Raw genomic sequence first — 17,031 nt, 5'->3', positions numbered from 1 at the left:
TTTTTTCCATTTAGGCTAAAAATAAACTGAATTTAACTAAAAATAAAACCAGTTTTGGAAGAAGCTTTATTAAATGCTTTCTCGGGCATACAATTTTTCATACAAATTTTAATTTTTGAAAAAGTTGGAATTTTTAATTTTTTTTCATTTTTCGTTTATTTGTTTTTTGAAGGCAATTAGTATTTTATGCGTAACTCACTAAAGCTCTACGCGTTTGTATAGTTCTCACGCAGAAGAAACGAGGCTTGTTTGAAAATTTTTTCTAGTTGTTTACGAATCTGATCGGAACACTGTGCTGCTTACACAGCAACCTGTTAGCCTTGTTAATTTTATAATTTTATTTCAAAAAGCTTTAAATCAAATTTTACGCATTTCGAAGAAAATTTGATGGCAAATTTATTTAGTTACTCTTTTCTGTCTGTGTTCAATAGTTTTTAGGTGAAGAATATCTAAACTTCGTCTATTATATTACCAAACAGTGTAGCCTACTGAATTTATTTCTAGTTTACGGTTTCTAGCAATTCGTTATTTCAGTTTTCAAATCCCATCAGTTTTGCTTGTCCCATTTATAAAGCTGCTTGACAATTTCAGCGAAAAAGTCTTCGACTGATGTTGGCGCATAGCGGCTGCTCTCTCGGAATGGCGTCACAATTTGGCCAATGTCTGGGGCCACAAAGTAGGCCATTGATTGTCTCTTGGGACACATAATGGGATCCTCGGCATCGTCTAAAATATCAGAACAGTTCCAATTGGATTTTATACCATTGAACTTCAAAAAGTATTAACTCAACTCCACCGTACGAAGGCGCTATACTATTCCTTGCAAGTGCTGATACCAAAGAAAGTACAGAATCATATATTTGATTTTATTATTGAGTATTTTCTTCCTAAATCATGTGAATTTTGCGCTCATTTGAAGGAGATAAAGAAAAACAACGCTAGATGCTGTCGTCTGACCGCGCGCAATTTTTTTTCCACGTAAACTTTGAGCAGGTGTACAAGAAACAAGCTTATAGTTATGAGTGATTTCTAAATCTTTTTATTGGGTGCCTCTTGCTTTTATTGGATCGTTTCCTGTCCATTTTTTGGGCTTTCTTTCTATGGTAAAACAAAATCACAATCAGTTCAACCTCTTAACAGGGCCTAAAACGTTTTCTCCTTGGTATTTATATAAGACATCTATGAAATATGTTTTTAGCCAAATAACCTTGAAGTTGCTCTTACGATGCCTTTGGCATCCCTTAGTACGTATTTTGAGGAAAAAAAGGCGGAACCGACAGTATTTAAAATAGCTGGTTGCTCACCGCTTCCTTGGACTCCATATACATCCTTGTAGACTACTCTGTGATTGGCTGCTGTCAACTCATCGTCACTCCACCTATTCATGAGTTCCCCCATGTTCACCAGGATGTAGTTCGGCTCCTCTGCCTTGGTCAAGTTGACCCACTCCCCGTTCCTCTTCATCACTTGCAGTCCTGTGATGTCCTCGGAGATGAGAAAAGTGAAGGTCCTGTTTTGGAAAACAGTAGATTGATAAAGGCTTAACTGTTTTTGCATGTATACATTCGCTTAATTCGTTAGAAAAACGACACCATTATAGCATGAATGAAGTACACAAATTTCTAAACAAAATCTTGTTAAGAGTAATGAACAGAGTGAGTACTCTTATATAGGTCCTGCTGATTTTTGTGTATTTTTTGAGGAAGTTTGTTCAAGCTCAGTTTTAATTTTTCGCGGTTTGACTTGATTTTTTTAAGTTCAGTGCATTTACATTGTTAAAAGGAAGGCAAACTCCACTATCGAACAGTAAAAACGTAAAAGTCACGAAAAACGTGATCGACTTCTGATTTCGAAAATGGAAATAAAATTATCAGATTCCCCAGCGAAATAAAAGTTGTACGTATTGATCCAGTTTTCTCAAATTGGGTTAATTTTAACAAAAAAGTGTCCATCATAAGTTTTTCTACAAATTCAAAGAGTTTTAAGGCCATCTATTTTTTTTCTTTGAAATTCAAAAGTTAAAACCTCTTGAAAAAACAAGTAAGTTTTTTTTCAGTTTTTCTTGCGTTCATTACTGTTAGTTGGCTATGTTTCTTTTTTAATCAATTCAACGCGTTCAAATGGTTTATATTCAAAAACGCAAGAATATTAGTGCCTGCTTACTTTATTGGCATAGTTTTTTCATTTACAGAAAAAAAATTAGGCCCAAAAACAACAAACACTTTAAAATGTTAATTAGTCAGTGATCTAAAATTATCAAACACCAAGCCAAGCTGATAATTGAATGTTTTGGTTTGTTCGCTTCTCTGTAGTCCAAATATGTCAATTGAAAGTATTAACTTCGTCTCATTACAGTTCTGTAGAATTTTTTGAGTCTCCCTATCTATCGACAAATTACAATTTTAGTTAGTTACTCATTTTTGACAACATTTTTAGCTACTTTAAAACATAAGGAAAAAGTGTTCACGTTTTGTCAGTGTGTTCGGAGCATCTCAGAGCACCTTCTTCCACTTTAAGCAGGTCTGATTTCTTCAGCGGGTAGTAGTAGAGAAATTTAAGCAGTGTGGGGTTACCCTCTGCACCCATTTTGGTATGATGACGAGTGAAGAAGTCCAAATTCTTCCCAAATGCTAAATTGTTTTCACACATCATCAAGCATATTACTCCATTCTGTACATTACATTTCTGTACATTAAATTAACTTAAAACTAGAGAATTTTGGTTTAAAGTCGCCGTTGGGCTCCTAAGGTAACCGGCTCTAATTTTCGTATAAAATCCTTGACTGAGGCGGTATGTACAATGCTGATTTGAATTAACCGGACACAACGATAAAATAGTTGAAATTTTAAACGCGTATTTCTCAAAACGGGTTAAGATTAGACAAATAGTGAAGAGCACAAAAGTGTCTTAGAATTTCACCGAATTTAATATGATGCATTTTCCCCCAGAAATTCGTAACCAAAGATTTACGCAAAAGTTTTGAAAGTTTTCCCATTCTACAATCTTGAGGTGTGTAAGAGAATTCTCTTGATGTATTTAGAATTTAGAATTCTTCTGATCAATTAACTTGGTAGTTTCAGCATAATTATTGGTAAGTTTTAAAAAGCCAGAATAACCCATTTTTGGGGTTAAATTTTGATTAAAAATTTCACGGAAAAAATTGCATCAAAATAATTCTGGTGAAATTCTTAGAAACTTTTGTTATGTTCACACATTTTGTCTAATCTTAATCAAATTTGAGAAAAACGCGTGGGCCGAATTCCTGAGATAGGGGGCACCTCACCCTAAATCGGCTCCTGGGTTTGTGTGGGTTTGTATGAATTTGAAATAATTTTTTTCTGGTAATTTTTTTCAAGATTATAAACTTGATCCCATCTTTTAACTAAAATAGCAGGAAAGTCGTATGTAAACTGACCGACAGCAAGCACTCTGCACATGTTGGTTGCAATTTTGTTCAGCTTGTTGTAGAGCTGCAGGACAATTTCCTGGAAGTCATCGCTGGGCCATTGCATGTCCTCGTTACTCGTGACCTCAATGGGGACACAATTGAAACCCTCCTTCAAGTCAGCTGGTTTTGTGGGGTCAGGGTACTCAGTCTATGGCGATGAAACAAAAAAAGAAAACGTAAGAGTTAGTTACCAGTAGCTGTGCGAGTACGTCCGAAGCTTTCGATCACAAATACCTTAAGGAAACAAGAAAAATTTGCAATTAAAAAATCATTTGTTGGAATGAAAGTAGGGGAATCAATTGCGAAGTTGATGCTTACTTTGCTACCCTTTGAATAATTTAAATACTTTTTGAATTTTATAAAAAATAAACGTTGCATTATGTTCAGTTGGGTGCGCAGAAATTTTTCTAGGAGGGCGGCGTGTTTTCGAAAAGTTGCGAAACGTTTTTTTGGTCGATCAATGTGAGTTTCCGAGCTATCCGAAATACTAAAAGGATCTTATTTTGCCAAAAGTTTCTGCGCGACAGGCAAATTTTTCGAAAAACAGTCCACAAAAGGCGTTCTTAGGCACTTCGAGGAAAATTTTGACTAAAAAATTGCGTTTTTTTGCGCGCTCCCCCCTCAAAAGTAGTGATTTTGGCGCCTTCAGAAAATTTCTGAGGTTGGTCAGCCAAAAATTGATGCCGTAGAGTTATAACAAAGGGGGGACCCTTTGGAAAAATTTGGCAACCAGAATTGAGGGAGGCGCTCGAGAGAAAACACAACTAACGTCCATCCATCCATGGTGCCTGTGAATTTCACTTCCTCTCGCAAATTTCTGCTTCACATCTTTGGACTGGAGGAAGAACTGCTCCATGATCCCATTTGACTTCAAAACCTCCTCTTTTTCCAGTCCCGTGTTTTTGAGGTACAAAAATCCGGTTTCCTTTAGGGCAGAAAACACCTGATCCGCTATAGTTTTTATGGATTCAACATCGAGACACTCTTCGCTATTGGATGTAGATAGGCGCGAAAAGTCAATCACAGGCACTTCTACAGACATGGTTTGCGCAGTGTTCACAATACTCGTTTTATCAAAAAATTACTTATCTTAAAAATTTTTGATACCAACTTTTATTTGACGCAAGAAACTATTACGCGGTAAAATCAGTTTTGTTACCAGTATAATTATGCGGCCATGAAAAGTAAGCTTTCAGTTATCATGAAGATGAAAATAGAAAAATCAATACAGCTCTAGTTAATAAACCGAATAATTCAGCACACTGAAAATGCGTAGGTGAAAAAAAACTATATAAAATACGATACGAATCAAATTGAACAACGCTCAAGTAAGTTCTTAACTTATTGGAATCTCATACAAGAATTTAGGAGTTATATTGGAGTTAACTTATAACTGTACGCTATGAATTATAAAATGCAAGTATTTAAATTGCTAATCAAACAAAGATAACCGATGCTTGAGCGAGTAGCACAGACTATTTAGAAGTCAATAATTCTTGAAAAGAAATTCCTTAATAGAACAAAAAAATAGAAAAAAGAATTATTCTTCAAAGTTTTTTCGAGTTTCTAGCCAGACATTTAGCGTAGTGTACTAGTATGACTTTTTTTCCAAGGTAACTTGCAAATAAAACAGCATTTGATGACATTTTAGTTATAAACAAAATCTGTAATTTGGAAATTTCAAAGCATCTCGCTTCTCTGCTTTGTTTGGCTAGCGTTTGCCGGTTGTTAAGCGTCGGTGGCTGAAAGGGAAGAGTGTGAGACTCCAAATTGAAAGGTTGCAGGTTTGAATCCGATACGTAGCAAAATCTTACCGCTTGAAAATAGTTGGTCTCACAATGGCTGCCCTTTTCCAATATGTATTCCTATAAATTATCAATCGGGGGACCAGAAAACTAGATAAATGTCCAAATAATAATTACAATTAGTGGCAGAACCTATCCAACTGAAAAAAAAGATACTGTCATGAAGAAACAAGAAACTAAATTAGAAAGTGCTCTAAAAATAAATTAGATATATTTACCCTTGCGTTAAGCAAGGGTATTGCAATCGGGTACTAGACTATTTTCCAGTAAACAACTTTGTCCACAGGACTCATCTAGGCTCGTGGTACGTTGGTTTATAATCATTTCATTTTTTTACTGTCTCCTGCACACTAAATATGGAAGTAACGAATACGCCTGGTAAGCCAAAGGTCTCAAGTTTGAATCTGACTAGGACCTGTTTTTTTAATCCCTGTTCAAAAATCCCTGTTCAAAAAAACTCGGCCAAATTCTTGTCTGTTTTTGTTTTGTCAGCTTAGGTGCTGTATCTAAGAATCGTTTTTTTTGCTGTAAAAAATTGTTATAAAAGTTATAGCTTTTTAAAATACTGTGGAATCGAAATTTGTTTTTATTACTGGTTGTAATTTTACCAACTCGATTTGTCAAAGTTTCTTTTTTTCATTTGTATTTTTTTTATCAAATAATAAGGTTCGGATTTATTTATATCAACCCAGTGGCCTTGTATTGCATCGTTCGGGGATCGAAAAAAAGATTGTGTTGGTGAGGGAAAAGGGGACCTACAATTTTTTTTCTAGTCAAGAAGTTTTTTGAATTTTTTTTCAGCATAAAGTTTTTATTCTGTTCAAATTTTTTGTCCATTTTGCCAACTATACTCCTATCATACTCTCGGTTGCAATTTTTACGCATGGTTGAGATGGTTGATTATGTTATTTTAAGAATCAAGAATCCTTCCTTTTCAAAAGTTGCTCTTTATGTCGGATGTGATTTTTCCAACTCGATTTGTTAAAATATAATTTTGTTTTTTTTTTGCCTTTTTTCCGGCTTGATAGGCTTTGGCTTATTATATGTCGGCTTACTGCCCTATTTTCATGTAGTTTGAAGGGAAACAAAACTTTTATGATCTCCTCTTCAACGCGCAAAACACTAAAAATCATAATAGAACAACAACAATTTTTTCAGGACAACAATTTTTTCGGCTTTTTTTGACTTGATAAGTTTCGGCGTACATTAAATCGGTTCAATGAACGCATTTTTTTTACTTTCAAATAGCGGAAAAAATTGTGTTTGACAGCTAGGTTTTGATGGTGAGGAGGACTTAAAAATTTCTTATTAGTCTAAATAAATGTTTTTTCATTTTTTTTGGCCTGATAGTTTTTGGCCTATATTACATTGGCTTAGACGCGTCGTTTTGCGTCGTTTAACGTGCTGTGTATGTGTTTTGTGGGTGAGAGGAACTTGATAACTTGTTTTAATCCTTAATTTGTTTTTCAGTTTAGCTTTTTCTTTCCTTTTTTTGGCCTAATAGGTTTCGGCCAAAATTATATCGGCATAAAGGCCGCATATTGTTTCATTCGACGCGTGAATGAAGTTTGCGTGTGTTTGTTTGTTTATATGAGGGTGTGGGGACTTGATATTTAAAAAAACAATTTGTTGGCCTAAAGGCATCTGCTAGAGTATTTCCGGCTTTGTAAGCGATTGATAACTTTTCTTTCGATGCTAGTATCACATTCTATTGTCTAGGCTCGTTTTTGTCTCAAAATTTAGCCTTATCCATAGATCTTGTTTTCTCGAAATTTCGATTTTTTTTTCGACTTAGCGGCTTTCTTGTTTCGTATCGAAAGTGGTGCGAAGCTCAGCTTCGCCTCTGTGTTAAAAATTGTATAAATAATAAATTAGATAAGTTATTTACATAATTTTAACTGAAAATTCTAGGTGTTTTTTTTTTCAATAAATGAATTTCAACCAAAATGTTCCAATATACAAAAATTGCACAACTCTTGGGTATCAAAATTTTTCACACAGGGCAACAGCACTGGGAAACTAATTTTCCCCATATTTTTTTTTTTTTTTTTTCGTATCTTGCGCTATCTAAAGTCAGGTTTTTAGATCTTTTGCTCGTGTTTCTATGGGTAAAATGTTACCAAAATGTACCAAAATTTTCATCTTCACCATCATGTATCATTAAAACCCCCTGAGTTTTAAGGCTTAGTGTGTGCTTTGCAAATTTGGATTCTTTGGTTTTGCACCTGAATAGTTGAGTCCACAGTCCTTTATTTTTTTTTTGGCTGCGGATCCCGCAACCAAGACAAAAACTTGCGCTGTAAATTTTTCACCGATTATTTTTTTGTCCCCGTTTTTCCAGTATGGGGCTGAATGTGTCCAATTTTTATTCAGCTAAGGAGCTGAATGAGCCTACGTTTCAGCAAAATGGGCACATTCAGTTTCCTTATTTTAATTTGCAAAGACTAAACTGAATAGTAAATTGAAGGATTGGTAGATTAGAGGTAGCACAGAGAGCTTGGTTCTTCAATGAGTCAGTTCGATTTCGACGATGAAGTTTTTGTACAAAAGGGGATGAACGAACCCAATAGTTGGACGTCGTTGGTTTTAATTTTCATTGAAAACTAGGTGATCAATCCTACAAACAATTGGGCTCTTTCAATCCCATTTCAGAAACAATTTGATGCAAAAGTTCTGGGATTTGATACCCCGCTTTTCTGATCTGTGGCCCGTTACGTTCCCGGGTCGAAACTTTCACATAAAAACTCAATGAAAAGGGGCTGAATTTTTGTCATGAAAATATTTAACAGAATTGCGCCGAATTAGAAGCCCGATGTTAACAAAATTGAGCTCGTTCATCCCCTTTCTTGACTAATCAATGACTAAGATTTGGGCTCGTTCAAACCCATTTTATACGAAAACATTTCCTCGATGGACTCGAACCAACTCCTTCGGTTAACTAATACGTCCGTTTCCGAATTATGATGAAACTGTCGCCCCATTGTTTCTGCCAAATTGTAGTTATTCGTAACCAGTAGTTTGTTTTGGTTCTTGCAATGTCATCGTGTGAGTTGAGGTTCCAAGAATCCCTGCACCAGAGGAGTCCACAATTTTTGGACCAATTTTACCTGATTATCTTTTTTTGCGACAACCAAGTCGGTTGGTCTCCTTTTTTTCCTCCTGTTTCACTTTTGCTTTTTTCGTCTGGGAACTTATTAACCATTAGTCTTAGTATCTTGCATATCACGAGCACGGTATTAGGGTCCTTATATCGCGCTCGTGATATGCAAGATACTAAGACTAATGGTTAATAAGTTCCCAGACGAAAAAAGCAAAAGTGAAACAGGAGGAAAAAAGGAGACCCACTGATTTGGATGTCGCGAAAAAAGATAATCAGGTGAAATTGGTCCAAAATTGCTAGAGAAGTATAAAAGTGGACTTAAGTGGGCGAAGTTAAGCTTTAAACGGCGACATTCCCATTAACGATTGGTTTGAAATCGTTGCTAACACATAAGCGATTGTTAATCCGACCATTGAAAATGGGGAGGAACTTTGTATTCGGGTGTTGTATTCGGTAGTGTTTTAATTTTCTTTTTTATTGTTTCCCACGCAAATCGGGTTCTATCAACGGGATGGGTCGAGTGATATACAAAGTTAAAGCTTTTTCAACCGTGATTCGAACGACAGTTAAGCTTCGTGTCGAGAAAAACCGGTTTGAAAGTTTTGATTATTTGGTCTAATTTTGAGCGAATAAAGTGAACAAGCAAGCTTATTTTGTTTTGAATATTTTCCACAAACAATCAAAAAGTTGTCCTATTGTCGAGAAAATTGGTTTGAAACTTATGAGATTTAGTCTGATTTCGAGCGAGTCAAGCAAGCGAGCAGGCTTATTATAGAAGGATGAAACAATAGTTTATTATCACGTAAGTAAATTTTTTAGAGCGATTTTCAGTTGAAATTTTTTTCCTTGTCAGTTTTCGACAAAACTGTCGCTCGATCAGCTTATTTTACAAAGAAAGTCGAATATGTCTAATTTTAGGTTTTCTTTATACTCTTTCATCACACCACATCACACCAAAAAGCTTGAAGAAATGAGTATATATTTCTTAAGACTAGTTGTGCTACTTCCTCAACAACCGGCTAACCCTATTTTAATTTGATGAACAGAAGCTCTCCCAGGTCGGATTTCATGTTTTCTACTGCACCCCAGTCGTTGGTTTATCGTTCAGTTTAGTCTTTTTGCCGTGCCAGCTGCGCAGGTGATCTTCTTGCTGTGTTTTTCTTCTCTCTGTTGCTGCAAAACTCTTACCCAAACTTTCCCACCGAACGTGCTTGCCTGACACGGTTAAGTCGAGCAATTTTGATTTTAAACTTAATTTCTTTAACAGATCCGATATCGCAAAGTTTTCCCTGTCAATTTTGAGCCTCTTTCGGAGGTTTCAGCCTCTGCCAGATGCCTTCTGGTCGTTTTTGAGCCTCCATCTTCAGTTTCGGGTGCGGTATCATCTGCTTTCGTTGCTTCGTTTTCGTGAACCTTTTTCTCACTTCTTGTATCCTACAATATCAGTTTCTGTGGATCTGTCGCTCATCTTCTCATCTTCTGTTTGCTCTCCCCAGCATGTTTGTGATTAGTATTTCACTGATTGTAATCGTTTGCTACGTATTCGGCTGTTCTGTTGTTGTTTCCGTCCCACTTCTGTCTCGTCCGTGGCTAATTTTGACCTCGCAGCTGAACTGTTCAATCTGTTTTTTGACTGATCAGAAATCCAACTGACTATTGGTTTCCATATCACAAGATTTTCCTTCCATACATCTCAAATCGTGACAGTAATAGTAACAGGAACAGTTAAATTATAATTGAAGACAATTTATTGACACTACCGGTGACAATATGCTTCTTAATCAGTCAAGAATTTATTTTTTAGGTTAAATAATTCGTTCAGGGTCTTTTACCGAAAAAGATATTGCCAACAGTTCGACATGAACTAGAAATTGCAAAATGTTGGAACCGACAGAATTTCCAAATGCCATGTTGTAGGCAATATCCTTTTAGGTCAACGAATCTGAGTGAAGTTAATCAACTGAAAAAAGTGCTCATTTTGACGTCTGAAATCAATTTTTATTACATTTCAGGCGTAAAAGCGTGTAGAGAACATATAAAAAATCCAACTAACTTGGAACAACCATTTTTTTGTGAAGTTGCTCGATGTCACCCATATTGCCAGCAAATTAGCATTAACTATATGACGCAATCTGCCGATTCGAGCAATTTTCGCATGCAAGTTAGATTTCTCAGGCGACCTTGAGACAGACGTTTTGTCCGAAATGTTAGCTTTTGCATGCAAAAGTTGTGTGAAGTGGGCCATTTTCTCTTTACGCAAATCAAATCTGTCAAAAACTAAATGGGTAAGCTTCTACCAGCAAAATAACCCAGAAACATTTTTCAACAATTTCAATCAAAAATTATTTGCAAAAATTAAAAAACTTCACTAAATACAATTTTCTTACGCAATGATAAACCAAAAGTGAACTTACAAGATCTTACAAGATGATAAATAGTCAACCACAAAACCAAATATGAAAAATGGAACAATATTTACGACACAAGAGACTCCGAAAAAACTTTAGTTCGAAGAAATCTTTCGGAAAAATAGTAACAATTAGTTCAAAATGGCAAATCTCTCCAACTATAATTTTTCAACACTAGGTTGTTTCTATGAAAAAGACATCAAAAGCTGTCTTACTGCTGAGCCACAAAAAAAAACTTTATAACTATACTACATTCTCGTTCAGATTTACTACTTTTGTAAAAACGAACTCATCACACTCAATGCAAAAAAAACCGTAATGGTTGCAAGGAAAAACCTCGTAATGATGGTTGCAAGGAAATCTACACTCATATTACTTTTCTTTTCAAAGAATACCTGAAAAACAATATTTTTCTACACAAGTTGAAAAATTAATTGTCACGCCAATGTAGAAAAAGATGATCCTGAAGTACCTGAAAACTACATTCCTATCTTAATAACTGATTACTATCTTATTACAAACTTATTACTAACTTTTATCTGAAAAACTTTTAGCAACACTCAATTTGGCCTTAAAACATCATACTCAGCAATTGCTGCTATTTTTTTATTAGCACGGAAGCTTTTACAAAATCGATTGATACCAACAAATTTTTTCTTGCTCATTAATGGATCTCTCGAAAACTTTTGATTCCATTGACTATAACCATTTGAAACGAATACTCAAACAACTTTTTGACAAATGAATTTTTCTTGCTGACTCTTGCAGGTATCTTGTTGAATCATGAAGGTATCTTGTTTTTTTTAAATAAATTTTTCTTGTTGACTCATGAATGTGTCTTGTTGACTCATGAATGTGTCTTGTTGACTCATGAAGTTATCTCGATGACTCATGAAAGTATCTTGTTGGCTAATGAATATATCTTGTTGACTCATGAAGGTACCTTGTTGACTCATGAAAGTATCTTGCTGACTCTTGATTGTAACTTTTTGACTCATTAAGGCATCTTTTTGATTCATGAATGTGTCTTGTTGACTCATGAAGGTCTTGTTGACTCGTGAAGATTTTTTGTTTAACCATGAAGGTATCTTATTGATTCATGAAGGTATCTTTCTGACTCTTGAATGTAACTTGTTGACACATTAAAGCCAATTTTTGATTCATGAAGTCGTCTTGTTGACTTTTGAAGGTATCTTACTGACTTTTGAGGGTATCTTGTTGACTTATGTATGTATCTTGTTGAGTCAAGAAGGTGTTTTGTTGACTCATGAAGTCATCATTTTGACTCTTGAATGTTTCTTGTCGAGTCATGATGGTATCTTGTTGACTCATGAAGGTATCTTGTTGACTAATGAATGTATCTTGTTGACTCATGAAGGTACCTTGTTGACTCATGAAAATATCTTGCTGACTCTTGATTGTAACTTTTTGACTCATTAAGGCATCTTTTTGATTCATGAATGTGTCTTGTTGACTCATGAAGGTATCTTGTTGACTCACGAATGTATCTTGTTGACTCATGAAGTTATCTCGATGACTCATGAAGGTATCTTGTTGGCTAATGAATATATCTTGTTGACTCATGAAGGTATCTTGTTGACTAATGAATGTATCTTGTTGACTCATGAAGGTACCTTGTTGACTCATGAAAGTATCTTGCTGACTCTTGATTGTAACTTTTTGACTCATTAAGGCATCTTTTTGATTCATGAATGTGTCTTGTTGACTCATGAAGGTCTTGTTGACTCGTGAAGATTTTTTGTTTAACCATGAAGGTATCTTATTGATTCATGAAGGTATCTTTCTGACTCTTGAATGTAACTTGTTGACACATTAAAGCCAATTTTTGATTCATGAAGTCGTCTTGTTGACTTTTGAAGGTATCTTACTGACTTTTGAGGGTATCTTGTTGACTTATGTATGTATCTTGTTGAGTCAAGAAGGTGTTTTGTTGACTCATGAAGTCATCATTTTGACTCTTGAATGTTTCTTGTCGAGTCATGATGGTATCTTGTTGACTCATGAAGGTATCTTGTTGACTAATGAATGTATCTTGTTGACTCATGAAGGTACCTTGTTGACTCATGAAAATATCTTGCTGACTCTTGATTGTAACTTTTTGACTCATTAAGGCATCTTTTTGATTCATGAATGTGTCTTGTTGACTCATGAAGGTATCTTGTTGACTCACGAATGTATCTTGTGGACTCGTGAAGGTTTTTTGTTTAATCATGAAGGTATCTTATTGATTCATGAAGGTATCTTTCTGACTCTTGAATGTAACTTGTTGACACATTAAAGCCAATTTTTGATTCATGAAGTCGTCTTGTTGACTTTTGAAGGTATCTTACTGACTCTTGAGGGTATCTTGTTGACTTATGTATGTATCTTGTTGAGTCATGAAGGTGTTTTGTTGACTCATGAAGTCATCATTTTGACTCTTGAATGTTTCTTGTCGAGTCATGATGGTATCTTGTTGACTCATGATGGTATCTTTTCGACTCTTGAATGTATCTTGTTGATTCATGAAGGTATCTTGTTGAATCTTGAAGGTATCTTGTTGACTCATGAAGGTACGTTATTCATTCATGAATGTGTTTTGTTGTTTCATGAATGTGCTTTGTTGATTCTTGAAGATTTCTTTTTGACTCATGAATGTATCTTGTTGACTCATGAATGTTTCTTGCTGACTCTTGAAGGTATCTTGTTGACTTATGTATGTATCTTGTTGAGTCATGAAGGTGTTTTGTTGACTCATGAAGTCATCATTTTGACTCTTGAATGTTTCTTGTCGAGTCATGATGGTATCTTGTTGACTCATGATGGTATCTTTTCGACTCTTGAATGTATCTTGTTGATTCATGAAGGTATCTTGTTGAATCTTGAAGGTATCTTGTTGACTCATGAAGGTACGTTATTCATTCATGAATGTGTTTTGTTGTTTCATGAATGTGCTTTGTTGATTCTTGAAGATTTCTTTTTGACTCATGAATGTATCTTGTTGACTCATGAATGTTTCTTGCTGACTCTTGAAGGTCCCTTGACGACTCATGAGTTTACCTTGTTGAATCATTAAGGTATTTTGTTGACTCATGGAGGTATCTTGTTGACTCACGAATGTAACTTGTTGACTCATGAAACTATCTTTTTGATTCATGATTGTGTCTAGTTATTTCATGATTGTGTCTAGTTGATTCTTGAAGGTATATTGCTGACTATTGAAGGCATCGTGTTGACTCATAAATGTTCGTTGTTGAATCATGACAGTCTTGTTGACTCATGAAGGTATCTTGTTGACTTATGAAAAACATATATGATATTAGTAGGCTTAGAAACTGAGTAGGCCTCGAGAAAGGCAGAAAATGATGCAAAATTAAAATTGATTTTTTTTTGGATTAAAATGGATCTAAGCTCAATTTTAATCAATAATTAGCGTTGAAAACTCATTGCGAGAATTTCAAAATCCTCATAACCTTACAAAAAGTAATCAAATGTAGCATTTATATTTTTAAAATCATTCTAAAGTCTCAATACCTTTCTGATCATACAAACATTCTTTCAAAAATCACTAATTAGAAAATCGAATTTTGCTTGGAGCAACTTCCGCAACTTGTTTTCCAATCGCAAAAAGGATTTAGTTCAAACTATTTGTCTCATTTTGAACTGTTTGTGTCAAAATTTGACTATTCCACTCAAAAAAGGAGTAATGATAAGTTTTCAGAGCTGCCTGCAAGTGTCGACATTTCACGGCCTTCGCATAGAAAAAATAACCTGGAATTCTTGGTTCGCTCAAATTTTAGTTTCAGAGCTCTCTCGAAACAGTATAAAAGACCCTATTTTGCCAAACTGGGCGCAATTTTAGGAAAAAAGAACTGCCTTCTTTGTTCACTTATTCTCCATTGTCCACAGGCGCAGGTTTTTTTGGAAATACTTTCTAACTCAACATTAGTGATGATGCATCTTGAACCCTTAATTTTAACTATAAGCTGAGCTCTGATTTTCACCTAGGCCCAGCTGACACGCCATGGAACGGCGAAGAAGATAACTTTAAGCAATGCTATCGGGGAGGGGGGGGCGGATTTTCGAAAATTTTGTCCACCTTATTTTTAGGTTGACCAAATTTATTTTCCGATCTCTCCCAAGGCACAAAATGACCCTGTTTTGGACAAATATTCTGCACCGCAGGCTAAATTTTGGAAACAACCGGCCAAAAAAGGAGTTTTTAGGAACTCTTTAAAATTGCGTTTTTTGGCGCGCGCTCCCCCATCAAAATTTGTATATATAGGCGCCGAAGACGCCTTTAGAAAATTTTGGGCTCCTCACCAAAAATGGATATCTCAAAATAGTACAAAGGGGGACCCTTTGGGTCGGCAGAGGGTCGAATCCTTGAGGGAAAAAAAGCGTCCGACCCCAGCCCCCTAAATCCGCCCCTGGTTATCGTGTTTCGGAAAACAATTTTTGATATAACTGTCAAAAGATCCCATAGCAGCGTTTTCCGGCAATAGTTTCCGGAAATCCGACAGCCGAATTTAAGTTTGGAGCACAAATTGGTGTCAGCCGCAGTAGCTCTTAGCACATCAGCTCTTACCATTTCAGTGAGATGAAAATAACTGTTTGCACCGATTTTATTTAAGTGCAAATCAAAAAATTTTTAATCGGCCAGTTTTATTTTTTCAAATTAACGAAAAAGTCAGAGACCAAGTAATGCTAACAGTTTTGATGGACGTTTTAAAGCAGCTCTTTTAAATTGATTTTTGTAATTATTGGTCATAATTTTTGGTCATAATAAGGTTTTAGTTGTTTTTTTTTCTTGCAGGTTAAATAATTCTGATTTTCTTCAGCCAAAGGAGAGAAAAAATAGAGCTTGTGCTCAAATCTTCGGGCCATTTCTGTTAAATTTAATCGCTTTGGAACTACTCTGTTCAGACTCAATACAAAGAAGAATCGTTCTTGTTCAAAATAGCACCAAAAGAGGGCGATTCGTTCACGAGAAAGCAGATGACGATTGTTCCGACCGGGCGTTTCACTTCGACGGAAGGTCTACTGCTATTATCACTTTAAGTCATCAGCAGGTTGAAAAAATCATCTAGCTGATATAATTTGTATAAAGCGAACAAAAAATAGTATTTATTTCTACCGAATTCAACTATGCATTCCAAAATTCAAATATTGTTTAAATTAGAGGCAAGAGATTAAAATAGCTTAGAACAAATTGTTAGGTGCTTCAAATTGAAGACAAAAGATGTTTGTTATGCGCATGTGTGTGTCGATGGGACCCTGAATTTGAGTGGGGACTCCTACAAAAATTACCCCGAGGACGTGGAGGATGACAGCTACAGTCTAATCTCCTTTGCTCTGACAGACATCGAAACCGATGACTCTTTTGGACGCGATCAGTATAGATTCTACTACGCAAGTCCCTTTAACTACGACATGGAGAAAGCCTGCAGATTCTACATTTATTCGACCGACAGCCCGACCGACAGCCCTAAAAAAAGCGCAATCGAATTCAATGAACAGTCGGTTCTAATTTTCTCGCTTACGCTTTCAACCAACACAAAAAATTGAAAAGTTAAAAATGATGTCTGAATTTATTTCAAAGTTTGAAACGGTAAAAGATTCCCTTGATTCTAAAACAAAGGACTTATTTGAAAGCCTGGTTATTTGCCTGCAGGGAAAAGACTCTGAAATTAGGAACCTATCAAATTGTGTGAATTATCTTGAAGTTAAAGTTAACGAATTGGAGAGATATTCGTCTAAAGACTGCGTTATAATTCAAAACTTACCAATGCTTCATGGAAACATTATTCGGGATGTACTGGATTTATTCAACAATATTTTGGGACTTGATGTATCGGATTACGACTTGAAGGCGTGTCATCCCCTGGGTATCGTGAGTAGGAACCAGAAAACGTCTGTGATTGTAAGATTTGTGTATTTTGAAACAAAAAAAAAAGAGTTTACGGGAGGAAAAAATTTTTAAAAAATGTATTAATCCCGGTGAATAAAGAACCTGTATATATTACGGAACGGCTGACAAAAACGAGACTCTGATTTATTTGACTACTCTAGAGGGCTGGAAATGTATACTATGACGTATAACTGTATCCTCCAAGTTCTTATTGCAAATGATAATGGTGGTTTCCGCAGACATAATCTTATAGATGAAAAAGATGCTGATGAAATATTCGCGCGAAAAAAACCTTTGCTTCTAAAATCGAATGCTCGGGGAATGAATTCTACTGCAATTTAATATGACCAAATCTGGAC

General features: G+C 35.5%; 3 protein-coding genes across 4 annotated transcripts in view; 2 read left to right on the top strand and 1 right to left on the bottom strand.

Annotated features, from left to right (window-relative positions):
- LOC134840219 (kinesin-like protein KIF9) overlaps positions 1-17,031 on the top strand; it is a 510,307-nt gene that overhangs the window by 356,482 nt on the left and 136,794 nt on the right. The window lies entirely within an intron of this gene.
- Positions 199-4,842, bottom strand: LOC134839351 (uncharacterized). The gene is made up of 5 exons (XM_063854908.1): positions 4,218-4,842; positions 3,416-3,596; positions 2,468-2,630; positions 1,305-1,510; positions 199-726 (listed from the first exon to the last, which is right to left on the bottom strand). Exons 1-5 carry the CDS (start codon positions 4,488-4,490, stop codon positions 548-550), a joined length of 1,002 nt encoding a protein of 333 aa, XP_063710978.1. The 5' UTR covers positions 4,491-4,842; the 3' UTR covers positions 199-547.
- LOC134839258 (sushi domain-containing protein 2-like) overlaps positions 3,509-17,031 on the top strand; it is a 49,172-nt gene continuing 35,649 nt past the window's right edge. The window contains exon 1 of the mRNA XM_063854791.1: positions 3,509-3,624. Within this exon, the coding sequence (XP_063710861.1) occupies positions 3,599-3,624 (26 nt within the window). The 5' untranslated portion in view covers positions 3,509-3,598. The remainder of the gene's footprint in view (positions 3,625-17,031) is intronic.

The sequence above is a fragment of the Symsagittifera roscoffensis genome, chromosome 1, assembly GCF_963678635.1.
Source record: "Symsagittifera roscoffensis chromosome 1, txSymRosc1.1, whole genome shotgun sequence".
Taxonomy (NCBI): Eukaryota; Metazoa; Xenacoelomorpha; order Acoela; family Convolutidae; genus Symsagittifera; species Symsagittifera roscoffensis.
The sequence above is the reverse complement of the archived record's forward strand: the minus strand, read 5'-3'. Positions and strand labels throughout refer to the sequence as shown.